Source organism: Lissotriton helveticus, chromosome 11, assembly GCF_964261635.1.
Source record: "Lissotriton helveticus chromosome 11, aLisHel1.1, whole genome shotgun sequence".
NCBI lineage: Eukaryota > Metazoa > Chordata > Amphibia > Caudata > Salamandridae > Lissotriton > Lissotriton helveticus.
The window spans coordinates 988,465,708-988,485,131 of record NC_136072.1 but is presented as its reverse complement, the minus strand read 5'-3'; the positions used below and the strand labels follow the sequence as shown (position 1 = coordinate 988,485,131).

General features: G+C 40.7%; 1 protein-coding gene across 4 annotated transcripts in view; it reads left to right on the top strand.

Annotated features, from left to right (window-relative positions):
• Window positions 1-19,424, top strand: part of TCHP (trichoplein keratin filament binding) — a 443,788-nt gene that overhangs the window by 289,864 nt on the left and 134,500 nt on the right. For all 4 annotated transcript variants that reach the window (XM_078667348.1, XM_078667345.1, XM_078667346.1 and 1 more), the window contains exon 9: window positions 7,417-7,589. In XM_078667348.1, the coding sequence (XP_078523474.1) occupies window positions 7,417-7,589 (173 nt within the window). The remainder of the gene's footprint in view (window positions 1-7,416; window positions 7,590-19,424) is intronic.

Below are 19,424 nucleotides of genomic sequence, written 5' to 3'. Positions count from 1 at the left end.
GTCAGTGAAATGAGTGTTCCCGGTAACTGGGATTGGAGCAGAAAAAAAGGGTGATGTTCTGAGCATTCCTACTGCCATCAGCTGTATAAACTCACTCTTACGGCCTATCAGGGTAACACAAATACATTTCTTCTTTGAAGCATGTCCAGCAGACTTCAGAAGGTTCAAGTGGACTCTGCTGAGAAAAATGATTGATTGAATCAAGGCCACAAACGTCTCAAGAGCAAGTAGCATATCTTTTCAGACCACAGCAGATTAAAAAAAAAAGCAAAAAGAGGCACAGTCGGAGAAAGATGAAATGTTAGACTTATCATCTTGGATTGCTTTGCAAGTCCTACTATAGTCAAAGACTAGCACTTATAATAAGTGAAGAGGTTTGACATGGCAGCTTGTTCAGGTGGTCCTGCCTTATAATGTGCCCTCTATTTATTTCACTGTACCCATGTAACATTAACAGGTTCTGCCATGAATCTAAAGCCATGGGACCTCAATTTGTCATTGAGGCTACCATTAAATTGAGATAGTCTGCTGCATTATGTCAACGTTGGAACATAATATGACTTTACTCTAAAGGATGGCCCTAAGTAGATGCTCTCCTCTTCCTACAGCTCAGCCGATTAGCACTCATGAATGAGTGATCTTACGTCCTCGGGAACAGCTATAAATGCACATGCCCGTAAGGCAGATAAGCAACAGCCAGGGGAGTTCACCCGTGAAAGCCATCTAGACTTAGGAATTTTAGATTGTTTCATAATTTGGACTCCCCTGGCTGCTACTTATTGCATGAGATTGAGCTATTCATAGTCTGCGTTAATTTGAGATCTGAACAATTCCTTCACTACACCCAGCTCAGCATGGCTTTATAGTCTGTGTTGCTCTGTTTGCAAGGACTTGACGATCTTGTGCACCACATCTCCCACCAAGAGTAGAAGCAGAGTATATTTTGTCATACCATACAACTTCTTTATTGGTGGCCTTTAAGGATTATTTGAATCCTTCCATACACTACGCCCACTTCAGAAATCCAGAGGTATGGACACAATGCACCAATAACCCATGTCTTCACTTCATCTGAGACTAATAAATAATTCCGGGCACCGCAGAAGGACAACAGGTCCAAGGAGGATCTAGACCGGCAATTCCGGTCTCTTTCTCTGGCTGGTGACCCAAGGAAGCTTTTTACAGCAAATAGCCTGTTAAAGCAAGAGGGAATCCCCCCTAACATATAACGCACCTTAGGGAGTGCGACACATAGCCAAGAAATAACACAATCACTATAATTTAGTAATTTTATTTATTTGCACTTTATTCACATACTCACTTGGTCCTGAGGAAAGCCAGTTTTAAAACAAAAAAAGGCCTGGCTGAAACATGTAGACCACACAGGACGCAGGAGGTCATAATTCGCACTCCAACACGTCCGTTTGCCTTTTTAGTAGCTAACAGGGGCCCAGTAATTAAAGTTTATCCATTTACCCTCGGGTACTGGGACCCACTGTATAGCTTTTTAACCTTCACTTTCTCACTCACTACACTGCACACTCAGCGAACATACCAGCTCCGCAGTAAACTGACGTTGAAGCACACCCAGGACACACTCGGTGTCACTGTGGTGGGCCCGATGATGAAGCATGCCACCAACTAGGTTGGTGGGTGAGGGCTTCATGAACAAACCAATGGGTTTGCTGGCATGCGTACTACATTGAGTCTCCCCCTCCCCCTAATATAGCTAGTCCTTTTTGATTTTTGACTAATAAATAATTGCCATCTATTTACAACTGCAGGATGGATGAGTGCTCACTCTGCTTGGTGAACGCTCTTTTTCTTTGCCAACATTTGCTTGTCCACTTTTGTTCACCTTTGTGGAAGTTCTCACATTTCTGCTTGCCCTGTCCCTGTACCAAACACAGCCAGTCAAAGTCTGGGTCCATCACAATCCTAAGTGGGTTCTGCGCCAGAAATTCAGAGGTCAAACACCCAATTGGCCTGTGGGTTAACCAGATGGCAATAACTCTAAAAGGGACTCTGTTCTCTGCAGTTGCGCCCTGTTCTAGTAGGCACATGCACAGAATGCCAGCTGTGGGAGCTGTCTGGCCCTCATCAGTACCTTATCAACCAACTGACCTGAAGTCATTAGGGGTTCTGATAATCAGCTATCCACTTTTTAATTTACAGCCAAACCCAAATGAGGTGCGCACATTTCCTGATTTTATACATGCACAATGGTAGACAATGAAATACTTGATTCCACTGTTTTGAATTCAATTCTTTCTTATATGTTGCGTGATTCGTATTGTTATACATTAATGTTTCTGATGTCCATAATCAGGCAGGGATGGTGAACAAACTTTTAAAGAATTACCTTTTTGTCAAGAAGCTCATGATCCCCATCTTGCAAGCTGCAGAGTGCTCGCTATGAGTTTGTGATGGAGTGAATTGTGTGTACTTAAGTACCCAGTGTTTCAGCTGCTGTTCATTCAATTACTTTCTGTTATTGGATTTGTGTGACTTACCGTATTTGATTACTAAATTTACATTATATGTGTAGTGAGGTACTATGAAAGTGTTGTTCTTTTATATTAAAAAAAAAACATAGGTATATATTTCCATCTTTCTTGTAACTGAAATGATTGTGTTGTACTCAATCTTCTCGACATCTGCTTTGAGCTGCAACTTGCCTGCTCAACCAAGCTACTTCGCGAGTCAAGGAGACTTGAGAGCACAACATTTTCATTGCAAGCAAAATGTGCCTTTTTCTTATTTTTTAGTCTGTGGGGAGAACCTCCAATCCTACATTTGATATTGCTGGGTTGTCCCTGCTGCCATAAGGCATAGTGGAAAAAGTCTGACTGGTAGCATGCTAAAAAAGGCAAGTGGTCAAAAGAAGATTATTTTCAAACAATAGGCATGTCCTTCTTTCTCTTACATGACCCCGACAGAAAAAGGCATAGGGGATAAATAGAGATACAAAAAAGAACTGCTTAGTTTGGGGTATAAACATATATAATAGTCCAAGTCAGTTTGAGGGCTGCTTTGAATGGAAAATACACTATTATTGCGAGGTAATGATATTGTATACAATGAATCAATCACAGATAAATGAATACTCCAATCCCAAGAATAGCAAATGCAAGCTAATTATGTATTAGTCTATGAATAAAATCCCACAAATGGGTACATTTCACTCTTCAAAAAATTCTGCAACATAGCCAGAGAGTCACAGTTCTGCAAGTTAAGTGAAGTGAGCTGACACACACTTACTGGTGAACAATTTAGCTGATGCAGAATATGATCACAAATCTTTAAAGAATTAATTTATTTTAAAATGATGTTCTTGTTAAATTTCAAAATAGCAAAGATCTTCTGGAGTTATTATAAATGACACATTGCATTCCTAAAATGGTTGGGCTGACTATTTTGTAGAAAACAAGTAAAAACCTTTACTTACATATATAGGAAAACTTCTTAGGTTTAGTATGCAAGTTCTGATTACTGCTTCATATGAAGACAATGTATACAATATTCAAATAAAAAAGTTATTGACCTGTATTCTTTAGTGAACACTTGCAGAGGCATTGTGGAGCCAACGTACCCCAGTACTCGGTAGATTCAGGTTTTTGACTGCATAACTGTATCTGAGCATAAATGAGGAAGATTTCTCAATCTTTTTGAAAATGCCTAGTTGAGTTTTAATTCAAATGCTCTTGAGAGGATAACTTGTGAAAGGAGTATTGTTTTCATTACTGAAAATATTTTAAGGTAATATCAAAAGAATCTGCAGTTGGTGGCCCTTAATACTAACCATGACGAAGTATGTAATTTTTCCTAAATCATATGTATTGTGTATTAATCTTCTGTCTTCTTGAGAATAACACCCTGCCCTGAAAATCTTATGAACTATTTTTTATGATACATTGTGGGAAATAAACAAATAACTTATCTGATACAATAGAGGAAGTAAGACGTTAACCCATACTACAATACTAATGAAAAAACAGCAAGTATCCATCACCGTCATTAGTTTCACTGGTCACCATATCCAAATGATACCTTACTCAGGAAATGCGATGGTCCTCAAAATTCATCAACCCTCTTCTGAGTTACTTAACCCAAATCTGTACTCACTCTAGAAAAGGGGTGAAAACATGCATTAAAATACACTTTACACCTTATAAAAGAGCTCATAGGCACATTGATCATAACCAATCCAGTAACCATATCAAAATGCCAGTGACCAATAGAGGTCACTTTATAACTGAAGTGTAGACCACAGCAGACCTCAGTCAATTAGCCTAACTCAGTGACAGCAATACTCTTTGTATAACTCTCACATATTATCCAAGAGCACATCTCAGTTCAATTTTCTAAAGCAACATATTATGATGGAATGTAAACATGACATTTCAAGTGATTCATGAGACTAATAACGAAACACTGTCTTGCTAAAACAAAAAAACCTATCCCAACTGTCACTACACAAAGCTCTGCATGAGGGAGTCAGGAAACAAGGGCTGTGTTTGATCAGCACGACCAAGGGTCACTCTATAAGCACTCCTCCAGTGCAGCGGAGACCAGGAAAGGCCGCATAAGTGCTTTCAGATTTTCACCGCTGGAATGCACCCAGCACAACAGGAGTCAAAATGATACAACAAGGGGATTTGGCTGGAGCCGCCGGCTCTCCTTATAGATAATGAGAGGCCAGTATGATGGTGCCGAGGAGTGACTTGGTGCACAAAGTTTTAATATGTGTTTTTAGGTCTCGTCCTTTACCATTTTGGAATGGGAAATGGCGAGAATTCAAGTGCTCGAACTGATTGTCAAACCACCGCATTTTTTCGTGGCGTTTTCTTCGAGTGCACATACAGGCACGCGCTTTTGGCCCATACACTTTCATGGCCATCTGTTCCTCAATGTCCCTCCCACCCTTCGTTTGATCTTGCCGCGAGTTCAGGCTAATGGCCCTCCCCCCTCCCCCAGCACAGAGCGCGCATCCCTGCCGCACAGCACATCATAGGGCTTCTCCCAGCGTGTGCTGTGCGGCTTCTCCTCCCCTAATTATGTGGCCGGCAGTACTTGTGTTTCCCGGCCGCTCTTGTATTTAATGAGCAGCAGCACCATTTCTCCTGCGCCAGGCCACATCAAAGGCTCTGTGCCACTTTCACCCACACAGCAACACTTACAGACACGCAACGCCACTCACACCCACGCAAGCCCACTATCATCCACGCAACGCCACTCACACACGCAACGCCACTCACACACGCAACGCCACTCACACACGCAACACCACTCACACATGCAACGCCACTCACACATGCAACGCCACTCACCCACGCAACCCCACTCACCCACGCAACCCCACTCACCCACGCAACGCCACTCATCCACGCAACGCCACTCACACACGCAACGCCACTCACACATTGTGGGTGCAGATTGTGGGTGCAGATTCTGGGTGCAGATTGTGGGTGCAGATTCTGGGTGCAGATTGTGGGTGCAGATTGTGGGTGCAGATTCAGAGTGCAGATTGTGGGTGCAGATTCAGAGTGCAGATTGTGGGTGCAGATTGTGGGTGCAGATTGTGGGTGCAGATTCAGAGTGCAGATTCAGAGTGCAGATTGTGGGTGCAGATTGTGGGTGCAGATTGTGGGTGCAGATTGTGGGTGCAGATTGTGGGTGCAGATTGTGGAGATTCAGAGAAAACTCAGCAGCACCACCACCATTGCAATGCAATAGGTCTCGTTTTAACGCAAATTTAAGCTATAGGCCTTGTAAATGACAAAGCCTTTTATTTATGTTCCAAAAACCAGAACGCAAAAATAAAGGGCATTATCATTTACAATGCTAATAGTTCAGACTCGCGTTATTGCGAGACCTATTGCATTTCCAATGCTTGTTGATATTGCATTCTAAGGAGACAAAGTGACACTGTGTGGGGGGGGCCTCGGGGTGGGGGTAAGTTTTATGGTAAGTGGGAGGTGGGGGGATGGAGAGTTGGGGGGTAGTTTTGGGATATAGATTTATGATTAACTGATCATAATTGATGACGTGTTGACTTGATCGCAGTGACCCCAGGGTTTGGAGGGCTGCAGCTGTATTGTGATCTTTAATAAAACGAGTTGTTAAAAAAGAAAATGATACAACAAGGCGGAAACACAGGAAACAACAAGGAGCCAACCATAGAGGTTAAAATACTGAGATACCAAATATTACTGAAAGTCTTATGAAGGCAAGCACTGCCATACATCAAGCACTGCCATACATCTCAATCTGGCTTATGACAACTCACCCCCACAACTAAGTTCCAACATTACAGCTACAATGGAAAGTTACATAACTACCTTTTTATAACAACTAGACCACGCTGTAACACAGCTAAATAACATTTTCTGAAACGTTGTTCTGTGATACCGGACATGGTCATTGTGGTTCTCCACTTTTAAAGTCTTAGAAAATGGCTCCTGCTTTACCCTACTAAAACATTAAAATTACCTTTTTGTAGCAGTTTCCTAACCTGACTATCAAACATTTACGAAAAAATATTGATGTTCAATATCAGCAAAAAATGTTGGTGAAACTCTCATTAAGCCGTAGACAAATGATAATTTCTCAGGTTTAAAATGGGCGCATCTCAAATGTTTGTCATTGGAAATGCACATGTCTATCCCAACATTATTCTCCTAAATTGTTCCATTACCTACATCACAAGACTGATTTCTGACCCTTTGCAAACTCAAACTTTATCAACTTAGATTATAATACTGTCCTTTTCATTGTCCCCCCATGGCATGTGTTTCAGGCAACAACACTAGCCAATTTGCACTTGCTATCAAATGGTGGAATTGAACTCTAATGTTTTGCACTATGTGGAAATATCCCCATGCTAATGTACAGTAAAGGTTGTTTACATCAATTATTCAACAAATTAGTCTGTCAAGTTACACCTTTCATTAGAGAAAAGATGACTGAAAAGCCTTCATCTCTTTGGTTGGTGAAAGCAAGTATGATTTTTTACCAGGAAAAATGCCCCCAAAAGTAAGCACAGCCACATTACTTGTAGCATTCCCACCCTGACTGTGGAGGATGAGAACCCGGTGATGATAAGAAATTAGACAATTTCTGAAACCCGCACCCAACTTTTCTTATGAAGTTCAGTGTGCAGAGAAGCTGGTGAAAACGCAAAACTCATTCTGCAACAAGAGGTCCTGATGGTTTCTGCAAATAAAACTGCATCAGCACTGACATAAAAGAAAACAAGCCATATTGGTATGTTGAGAGAAAGAAAAACAAGAGTTTATCAAGGTGCTCTGTTTAAAAAATACCATGCAATATATTTCTTTATGGAATGAAAAGTCATTTTTTTACCTCCCTTACTAATTAAACAACACAATTTAAAAGTATAGTTAATTGCTGCAGGAAATGGACATGCAGATTCTCTCTGCTCTTATTGAGAAAGAAGATGAAGACCAGCGCCTTCGTTCTGCCCGACGCGAGCAAGCAGCTGCAGATGCAGCCTGGATGAAGAGTGTCATTGAACAGCAATTACATCTGGAGAGGGAGCGGGAAGCAGAATTGGACACATTGTTTAGGTTAGTTAAGCAGTCTCAAAATTTCTTCACATAAGTATGTTTTGCTATTGCATTACCATGATTTGGGTTTTTTTAAACATATTTTATTGGCATTTAACTATCAGCGGTACATACTCAATTCGTTCCCCAATCACAACCATTTCTGGATTACATTGCCATGATAATGGTATATTAAAGGATTTCATCAGGACTTTTGTTTTTGGTTAGTACTTTTTTGTTTTAAATTTTAGTAGATTCTTAGCACGGCTTTTACAAAGCAAATGTATTTTTGAAAATGTATTCCATAAGTGCCTGTACATAAGTTGTCCGCAGTAGTTATCAAAGCTAACTCAATCACACCCACTATCAATATCTTGCTCTATCAACCAGGGGTGCCTATGCATTGATAGCAGTACATAAAAGGAGCTCACATGTTCAACTTGTTAAGCTATATTGCACTAAAAGAGGGTTGCAATATTCTTCTTCCCGATTTGCAATAGCTCTTCCTTGTGTTGACTTTGAGCCATTTTTTCCTAGATATAAACATCTCTGTTATGTTACTGTCTTTCTTCTCCATATGCTATATCCTGAGTCTGATTTAGTTACTTAAGATCAGACTGTGGTTGCTGCTTAGCGGAGAACCTTCCATAAAGGCTGTGAAGATTATTTCCTGTCAAGATGTAAGAACAGAAACCACATGAGGAATAGTGTTTCCTTCTGAAGAGAGAGTATTTTCAATTTAAAAGAAGTTCCATATGCTCATCAGAACTCCCAATCCAACAACCTTTCTAATCTCCTTACTGGAATTAATGGCTTACTTCATCTTTATTATTCCAAATGCAAAACTTCGTATGAAGTTTCTTCAGCAATATCTGGAGGATCAATGGGCTCAGTGGAAAGGCACCTGGGACTTAATCAATCAATAACGGCAAAACAGTCTCTCCTGCTGTGTTGCAAAAATAAATCTTGCCTACAAGACATGCCATATTATCTGGATCCTTTTGTGCAGATGATAGTCACCGAAATATCCCTGTCTGGCTGTGAAGCCTTTAGTGGCAAATGTTCTGTGCATGGTCTCTGGTCGAAAAGGAAGAACCACTGTTTTGTCCTCTAGAGCTCAAAGCAGTCAACACAACAACTATTACTTAAATAGATAAGGAGGAATAAAGTGGAAACCTTTGTCCCTACTAATGCAGCAAATCAGGCCATGAGTCATAATGAGATGGCTGACATTAAGCGCAATCCACTTGCCAAGAGCACAGAATATCACATAGACTTCCTGAGCTGATTCTACGAAGAAAAATATGAGTGGGTTTTAAATGACATGGTTCTTCAAAGAACCTTTGCAGAATGTTGTTCTCCAGTATTGGATCCTTCATAGATTCACCTGCTTGAATCATTCCCCGTCGTCATAGTGGGAGTCTCACTGTACAATTGAAAAGCAGTATAACATAATACACATCACTTAGAATTAGTAGAAAACATTCACTTTAGTAATCTATCCACATTCATTCACTAATAACCAAACTTCAACCAATTGGGTGACAGCACCTACTAGAACACTCTCTATAGAGGCTTCATTCTCCCCGATTTTCTACTGCCCGGCGTGTGATGGGAGTCTACCTGAGCTCTGCTCCATTTATTACCAGTTTATTTCTCACTATAAAGGCGTATTCATCAGGGAAGACCGTTCTAACTTGCATCTGCTAAGATCTGATGACTCAGAGTGTCAGAATCAACATAAAAAGGTCTTTTCAGACCTTGTGGCACTTTTGTGAAGAAAAGACTTCTCTTAGAAGATCCACATAAGGAATGTATTCAAAGAAGGTAAAGGATTGTAAAATATGTCATACTTTTTCTTCTAAGACTCTTACAGATAGAGAGGGGAGGCTTATTATATTACCATTGATGATCAAACAGTCAGATTGTTTTATAATATGACTGTAAGGAACCTACTAAAAAAATCAGTCAAAGCAATCCCTATAGTAGGTTTTATTTTGGAGGAAGGTGTCAAAATAATGACGAACCCTGCTACAGTCACTGCGGTTTTACCTGGATTAGTTAAAAAAAATATAGAGGACCAGAAACTCATTGGCATGCCTAATTAGTCATCCAAAACCAGATTATGTAGCACAAGCAGCTAAATGTCGAATCGAGAATCTCTCCCACCACCACCTAATAGAGAAGGTTGGTCCTTCAACAACATTGGGAAACGTTTTTCCACTATGTCAGCAACTACTGTTTGGACTGCCAATTCATTAGCTATTCTTGGCTGTTATGACAGGCACATTTGGTCGGACATCCCTGCATACATAGATCTCTTGCCGGAAGCAGAAGAGGAGAAGCAAAAAAGATCCTGCATGAAGGGGAAAGAACTTCCTCAGAAATGATAGACTGTGCAATGGATATTGCGTTGACAGGTTTTCGCCAGCTAGCAGGAGATGCTGTTCTCAGAAGGCAAGGATGATTACAAGCCACATAGTTCAGACCGGAAGTTCAGAGGTTTGGCAAGCATGTGGACAATGTCTTACAGGTGATTAAAACAGACATAGATGCCGCAAGAGATGACAAAAATACCTTTTCAAGGAGCAAGAGGAAGAGTATTATTTTCAAATAGAGGAGGATATCAACCATTGAGAAATCAGCAATATCAGCCATTTCAACAACAGTATTGTTCTTCATATCCCCAACAGCAATTTAGACAGTCACTGACATTAGGTTATACCAAACAAGCTCCAAGAAGGAAGCAAATTTCTCAAGAAAAGGACACTGGTCAAAAACAGTGACAAATTGATGGTGCACGTTACACCCTCTATATCCCACCAACCAATTAGGGCCAGTATTTTATACTATTTACATCAATGGAAACTTATAATATCAGACAGGTGGGTTTAATCACTTATGGTCATACTTTGGAATTGACTCAAAGACCACCAAACTCTCCACCGAAGAGAGCACCTTTCCTCATCTACATTTGCTCTAATGAGAAATGCTAACCAGGCTCAGCAATGGAGTGATCAAAAAAGTACCTCACTCCCAGAAAGGAATGAGTTTATATTCCCAATTCTTCGTAATAAGAAAGAAAACCGGAGAATGATGGGCCAATTACCAGTTACCAATTCAAGGTTCTCCCTATTGGGCTGAAATCTCCTCCCCGTATTTTAACAAATGTTTTGCTCCGGTAGCAGCTTATTTGAGTCAAATATGTTTCCAGGCATTCCCATACTATGACCATCAGATGATAAAGGCTCCAACTTATCACCAGGCAGTGAAAGCAACAAGAACATGTCTAACACTGTTCAACAACCTACGTCTTACCATCAATCAGCAGAAATAATTGAAATAATTGATCAATCCTTCAACGAAAGTAACGTTCCTGGGAGATGTTACAGATACCATTTAAAAGAAAGCATTCTTATGCCAAGATAGGAGATGAGACTCAAACTATTAGCTCAGAGATTACTGAGAAGAAATCCGTTTCAGTTTGCCTATTCATCACGTCTGGGGATGATGCCCTCAGCCATTTCCCTACTGCTGTTTTACCGCCTCTGAATGCTGCCTTTACAAGAAGAGTTAGACAAGCAATGACTTCAGACTCAGGGATGATTCGACAATGTAATCCAGATCACTCAAAACATAACAGCTGCTTTACCTATAAAGGATGCCAATCTGTCAATACTTGAATTTATTATTGCTACAAAAGTTTCCCTAGAGGGGTGGGGCATTCACCTACAGGATTTAAGAAAAAGTGGGAAATGGACTCTGCATCATATGAAACTGCATATAAATTTGGTAGAGCTCAAGGCCATAGCATTCGAACTACAATCATTCCTACTCAGGATTAAAGGTGTGTCAGTATTGATTTGCACAGACAACACCATTATGTAAACAAGCAAGAGGGACATACAGTGTTCTGGCAGATACATTGAGCAGAACCAGAAACAGCTTTCATGAATGGGAGCTCAACCAGGAGATTTTAGACAGAATTTGCAGTCATTGATTCAAGCCAAGTTTAGATCTGTTTGCAACACAGGAAAATTGAAAATTCCAGTTTCACACAAGTTGGCACCCACAACATGGTTTGTAGGGCAATGCGTTTTCGTAGTGGTGGCTCCACTGCTGTTTTGCAGTGACACAAAGGGTGAAATAAATGATAATAACTCACGCTATTATCATTTTATTTTCTCCTACTTCCTCCCACTTTACATTAGGGGCAGGGGAGGAGTGGTAGCACGCTCCTAAAGGGCATAGTGATTGCTTGGCCGGCACTCTTGGGTCACCCAAAACAGTCTTGCGCACTTCGCATGTTCTCCATGCAGGCTGCATTACAGCCCACGTGAAGAACATGCCCAGCCCCCCAGTCAGCATCTGAGTGCCAAAACACGGCACTCAGACCAATCACTGCCAAGGCAGCGTTGTGTTTGGCTGGCTAGTCACCTGGGTGGGCTTCCGGAAAGGCAGCGAGGGGAGGACTACGGAGGTGAGGAGGTGGCCAGAAGGTGAGTTTTTATTTTTATTTTTTAATCCTGCTTCCCCCGCATCCCCCCCTCCTGGCCCCACATCCCTACTATCTGCATCCTCCCCAACTCCCCTACCTCCGATCAGTGCAGGCCACCGCTGCATTTTTGATTAGATGGTCAGGGTTCTTAGCTTATGCTTTTTCCTGAATCCCTTGCTTCCAAGACTTCTCAGCAGAATTGAAAAGAGAACTGTGCCGAATAATTCGATTGTCCCAAAATAGGCCAGATAGCATTGATTCACTAAACTACTTCTCCCATCGGAGAAGACCCACATTCAGCTGAAACCTCTACCCATATTACTGACAATGACCTACAACCAAGAACTCCATCCGGACTCAACCTTCTTGCACTTATCAGCCCGGCTCCTGAATGCAATGAGTGTGCAAGCATGAACATTCCTCAAGACTGTAGAGAAAGTCTTGTGAAGGCCGGAGCTGATACTACCAATAAGACATATAAGCTGAACTCGAATTGCTTTAGTTTATGGTGCCAAAAAAGAAAAATTCACTCTATATCCGCACCGCCAGAGTAAATTCTACCTTATCTATTACTTATAGCATAATCATGTTTGGCCCTTGTTTCAAGTAAAGTGCACTTAGCAGCAGTTTCAGGATATAGGCGGGCAATTTGTTCATCATCCCTATGGTCTAGTAGGGGGATCAAACAACTTCTTAAAAGCGTTTTCAGAGTATTTCCTTCAATAAAGAAACCACCTCCATTTTGGCAACTAAATACAGTGCTTGCACAAATGAATAAGGAACTGTTTGAACCCATTCATAAAACAGATATGACATTTTTAATGTAGAAAATATCACTTTTATTGGCTATGCCTTCAGCAAAAAAAGTTAGCGATATTCAGGCCTTCACAATTAAAGAGCCTTTTATGCAGTTCAAGAATAATAGTGTGGTTCTCTAAACCAAACCAAATTTATTGATAAAGTACCAACGGGGTTTAAAGGGGAAAACAGATAACACAAGCATGAAAGACTTGAAAAACAGATTGAGGAAAGTTAATTTCTTACAGATTAAGTTAGGAAATCTTAACATATTTGAAGTAAGATGTGTTTCAAATTAATTGTTTAGCCTGGAATGTTTCAGGTCTTAATAACAAAAGTAAAAGGCAACTCGTTTTCGAAGAAATTAAAATGTACAATCCTCATTTCGCGCTTCTAAACTAAACCCATATTCGCTTTCAAGACCGGAAGATGATGGAACAAGGGGTATATAAACTAATAACATGTACATCCTTAAACGCTTCAATACGGGGAGTGGCTATACTCAAGAAAACATTATTCAAGGTAGAAGTCCTTAGAGCAGCTTCTGATAAAGCTGGCCGCTGGGCAATTGTACAAGTTAATATATTTAACTGCAAATACGTTTTATGTGCAGTGTATGGTTCAAACTATGATGATGCAGCGTTTTTTGTCCGACTAAATATAGAATTATTAGATTGGGAAGGGGAGCTAATATTAATGGGTGATTTTAATTGTGTCATTAACTATGTAAAAGATACTACAAAACATATTCCTTCTCAACGCATGCGTAAAACAAGAGCCGCGATCCTAGAACTTGCACGTATTCATAATTTAAAAGATGTCTGGAGGAATCTATATCCCACACTGGCAGGATATACATATTACTCGATACCGCATAAAATGTGCTCGCGTATTGACATGGCTTGGGCTTCTGATAACGTTTTTTTAGGCTGCAAAATGGAGATTTGTCCAAGAATAACTTCGGACCACAATCCCATCATTCTACGGTTTAATATTACATCTAAGAAACAGGATGCTAGGTTATTCTCATTCCCCAGATATTTACTATCGGATTTAACATTCATTAATCAGCTGAAAGAGCATATTAAAGACTTTTTAGAGTTTAATATTAACTCTGCCCAACTTATCTATGTGTGGGAAGCTTGTAAAGCGAGTATCAGAGGGTTTGCTCAGCAGTTTATTATTAGGCAGAATGCAAAATGGGAAAATGAGATCAGGGAAGTTACATCAAATATCCGGTCTTTGGAAGAACATTTGGCTGAAATTATCCGGCAAGAGGGTACAGGGGTAACTCTTACACCAAATAAATCTCAATTAGAATTTAAACTAATTACCTTACGCTCTAAGACTACAAAATTTCTTAAAGACAGAATTAGCTCCAAACTCCATAAATATAAGCTATCACAATATGAGAGCGGTGATAGAATTGGAAAGATTCTTGCCTATAAGTTTGCTGAGGACAGAGCGAGTTCTTTAATTAAGAGCATAAGAGGGGCTGATGGAGTTAACTATACCCAACCAAAACAGATTTTGCAACAGTTTGTTATGTACTATAGCAAACTTTATAGTCCCGAACATTTTCCGGCGATAGAAACTCTGCAGAGCTATATTAGAAAGAATTGGGTACTAGAAAAAGATATAGAAATGATGGAAGAACTAGAAAAAGATTTTAATCTTACTGAACTAAAATTAGCTATCTTCTCTCTTCCTTCCGGGAAAGCAGCTGGAGATGACACACTTCCTATTGAAATATATAAGAGCTGCAGTGAGGAACTGCTTCCCCTTTTTTGTTCAGTCATTAATCAGATAGGTGAAACTGGTAGGGCTCCTGCTTCTTGGAAAACTGCAAAGATAATTTTTTTCTTAAAAAAGAATAAAACACCGGTAGAATGTGGGTCCTCTAGGCCCATCTCTCTGATTAATGCAGACGCTAAAGCATACTCCAAATTAATTGCTACGAGACTGTCACCTCTTATGCCCAAGCTAGTCAATCAACATCAACATGGCTTTGTGGTAGGTAGAGATACGACTTTACATGTCAATATGGCCATTACAACGTCTGACGTCGCAGCCACTAGTTCCTCCCCACTCGGTATGGTATTACTCGACGCTGAAAAAGCATTCGACCGAGTGGGGTGGGATTACCTTTGGGCCACTCTTAAGGAAATTGGCTTTAAGTCACAGTTTTTAACTAGAATACAAGCTCTCTACGATTGCCCAAACGCAAAAATAGGATATGTTAATTTGTTATCCCCTACTCGGCAAGGGTGCCCCCTATCACCGCTTTTATTTGCTCTAGCCATGGAGCCATTTATCAACGCTATACAGTCCCAAGAACGTATTCAACCATTTGTTTATGGCAGTAATTCACTTAAAATTACAGCCTACGCTGACGACTTGGCAATATATACAACTTATGTGACAGAAGCTATGGCTGGATTTATCAAAGAGGCCGATGAGTTTGGCGTTGTTTCGGGATATAAATTAAATTTGAATAAAACACAAATCATAGTGAACCATAAACCACGGGTTCCAATAATGGGTATCTGCCACACAGCTACCTATTTAGGCATTAAAATTACATCCGATATCAGGGACACTAAGGCACTTAATTATGATACTCTATTAAAAGACACAGCCGCTCTTCTTAAAAAATGGCATAAGGTCCCTCTAAATCTCTTTGGACGGATAAATCTTATGAAAATGAACATTTTGCCCAAATTCTTGTATTTATTTAGATGCATCCCCTTGATTATTCATAACGTATTTTTTACAAAGCTGGATGGTATTTTAGGAAGTTTCATATGGGGCTTTAAAAAAAACCGTAGAGCACTCTCTTTCTTGAAGTTACCATTTATCAAAGGTGGTCTTAATTTTCCTGATTTTCGAATATATTTCTATGCTTCCTATTTGGGGCGATTACATAGTCTTTACAACTCCAGTAACCCGTATTATTTTCATCAATTTATGCTGGGCACTAATGCTACACAGTTTCTTGCAAGAACTAATGACCCGAATTACTTTAAGAGAGTCAGGTTTAAGACCGCTAAAGATACGATTCGAATATGGAATATAATATTGACTAATAAGACTTCTATATATCAACCTAATCTAACACTGTGGAAAAATCCCGGTCTACCGGGCATTTTTAGTGAACCAGGGTGGAGAATTTGGACCAACTTAGGCATCACTAAGCTGGGAGACCTATATGGTTCTTCTGGTTTTCTACAGTTTGAAACGCTTAGGCTACTTTATAAATTAGCCAAACATATGCAATTCAAATATAAACAGATCCGTGATTTTTTAATCGACAAAATGAAGCAGAAAAATATTAAGATTCAGATTTTTGGGTATGCATGTATAGGGGGGAAAAAACAAAGCTTTAATTAGTCTAGGCTATAAATGTCTTAGCCAATATAAAACAGATGACTGCCCTAAGCTGGTGCAGAAATGGGTCCCCTTATTGGGGATTGGTATATCATCGAACAAGTCATAGTCATAGTCATAGTCTCTTGTATAGCGCACAAATCACAAAAGTCTCAAGGCGCTTAGCAACAAACGACAACCAAGTATGAGAGGGGGCGGAGGAGAGGAGCTTAATTCGGAAACAGCCAGGTTTTTAAGCCCATACGAAAAGCCTGATGATTGAAAAGGGACTGCAGATGTGTAGGTAGTTTGTTCCATAGTTGAGGGGCTAGGTAAGAAAAGGCTCTACAGCCCATCCTCGACGTTTTAGCCCTAGGCTGTACCAGAAGGATTTTAGTACTGGACCTTAAGGCTCTGGAGGGTTTATATCTGGCCACTTTCTCGACAAGATAGGAAGGTCCTGTCCCATATAAAAGTTTATGCGTGAGACTAAGGATCTTAAACTGGCTTCTTTGTCGCACTGGGAGCCAGTGCAATTGTCTGAGACAGGGCAAGGAAGGGGACCTGGGGGGGGAGACCTAGCACCAAGCATGCAGCAGCATTTGAAGAGTTTGTAGCTTGGTTAACAGGCCCTCATTGATAGAGGTATACATTGCGTTGCCATAATCCAGGCGGCTAATAACCAATCCCTGGACCAAAGGTTTCCTGGTTTCGATAGGTAGCCACCTGAAAATCTTCCGCAATTTTCGTAGTATACCGTAACAGATACCAGATACTTGGGTAATCTGAGCCTTCATAGAAAGGGCACAGTCGAGCATTATTCCCAGGTCACGAACCACCTCTTTGGGCTCCGGACATGGTCCCACCATTCGTGAGACCACTGTGTCTTTGCCTTGCCAAATAGCAAAATTTCAGTTTTACTGAAATTAAGCTGGAGTTTATCATTCATCCATTCACTGATATGGATCATACATCTCTTAAATCTGGTACAAGTGTCAAGAACGATTCTGGCCAGGGGGGTAAGATAAATATTAAATAACAAGGGGCTCAAAATGGACCCTTGAGGTACCCCCACAGTAAGAGGCATCCTACTGGATTCCAGAGAGTTGATCCTGATGTAAGTATGCCGATCGGCAAGGAAACTCTTGAACCAGGCCAGAGCCTTGCCTCTGACACCAATCTCCCACAGCCGTTGATGAAGAAGGCTGTGGGAGATGGTGTCAAAGGCTGCTGAAAGATCTAATAGGATCAGAAATGCGGAATCACCTTTGTCCAGTGTGAGACGGATGTTATCCACCACTTCCATCACTGCCGTTTCAGTGCCATGGGCAGCACGGAAGCCCGATTGTGAGGGATCTAAAAGTGAATGAGTTTCTACAAAACTGGAGACACGTTTGTTGACAAGATGTTCCTGTACCTTTCCGAAGTAGGGTAATAAAGATATGGGCCTGTAATTGGAGGCAATAGAGGGGCTGGTGGGCTTTTTAAGGATTGTTTTTACCTGGGCCACCTTCCAGCTGCTAGGCATAGATGCCTGCTCGAAAGAAGTATTATAGATTTTAGAGAGAGAGCAGGCCAAGCGAGGAATTATTTCTTTGCACTTACGAGGGGCTAGTGAATCAGTGGGAGAACCCGATTTCACTTTCTCCAGCGCAACTAACTCTTCTGCAGCCGTGGTGGGCTCCAATTCCATAAGCAAAGAGCCCTCTGTATGGTGAGGAGTCAAAAGGTTGCAGGATGATACCTCACCAGTTAAGGTGTCATTAGGTCCGGAGATTGTAAACGTCGAATAGATGGACTTAATTTTATTATGGAAATGTGCAGCCAATGCATTAACCCACTCCAAGGTGGGGGTGAAAGATGATTGTTCCACCTGGGGAGCGGTAAACTCATTTAGTATTTTAAATAATTCTTTCGAGGAGTGGGAGGCTTTATTAATTCTTTGTGTAAGATAGCTAGATTTAGTTTCCTTGATTTTTCCCAAGTAAAGAAAATGAATCTGTTTGTAATTTTCCCGATCTTCACTAGTTTTTGTTTTTCTCCACAGCCTTTCTGCTGCTTTACTAGCAGTTTTCTTTATTTTAAATTCCTCTGTGAACCAAGGGGAGGCAATAGATTTTACTTTAACTCTCATTTCAGGAATAACCTTATCCAGTGCGGTCTTCACACACTCTTCCAGCTGGTTGGCCATAAGGTCAATGTTGTTAAGTGTGTCACCGGGAGGGTTGAAATAAATCTCAAATGCCTCCTGTGTGAGTTTATGCCAAGGACGTATGAGCATTAAGTCTGCACACTTAGAAATCTTGCGCCTATTGGGACCAGGAACACTAAATTTCACTAAAAAATGGTATGTCCAGGTCATGGGCAGAGGGGTTTCGCAGGTAAAACTGGGCATATTAGTGAAAATTAGATCCAGAGTGTGCCCTGCCTGGTGAGTAGGTCCTAAAACCCTTTGTGTTAATGATAAGCTTTCCATACTGGTCTTTAAATGACAGGAATCGGTATCAAGAATTAGTTCCATGTGGTAGTTAAAATCTCCTATTAAAATAAAGTGATCAGTGGCTAATACATGTGAGGCGATAGTATCTAAGAGAGCATTAACAAATTTAGATTTATCGCCAGGAAGCCTATAGACCAGAGCCACTCTTCCTATCGTCGTTTTAAAATACAAAAGATTAACTATTAAAATTTCGAACAGGGGGTTAGAAAAGGATTCCAACAAGGAGATACCAAGTGGGGCCTTTGCTGCCACTGCAACTCCGCCTCCTCTCCTCCCCTCTCTGTCTTGTCTGAAAACATGGTATTCAGATGGAAACGCAGTTGCCACATCAGGTGATGCTTGACTGTGAAGCCATGTTTCAGTAAGAAAGCATATATCAGGCTGCTCATTGTCAAGTAGACTCCATAATTCCAGAGCGTGCTTGGGGATGGACCTAGTATTAATATAGAGGGCAGAGAAAGATTTGGGGACTTCGTTGGTGGTAAATCTAATTGTTTTCCCTGGGTTTGTTACAGATATAGAGGTCGCAGAGATGTGCACCGATGCTAATGAAGTAGCAATGGTATCGGAGTTATTAGCATGAGTGCAAGGCAAGAGTTGAGGATGAAAGCTAATAGTTGCACTCTTTGGCTGTAGAGATATAAGTTCTTGCCTAGAGTAACGAATAATATCCACAACAGTAGCGATCCACTCA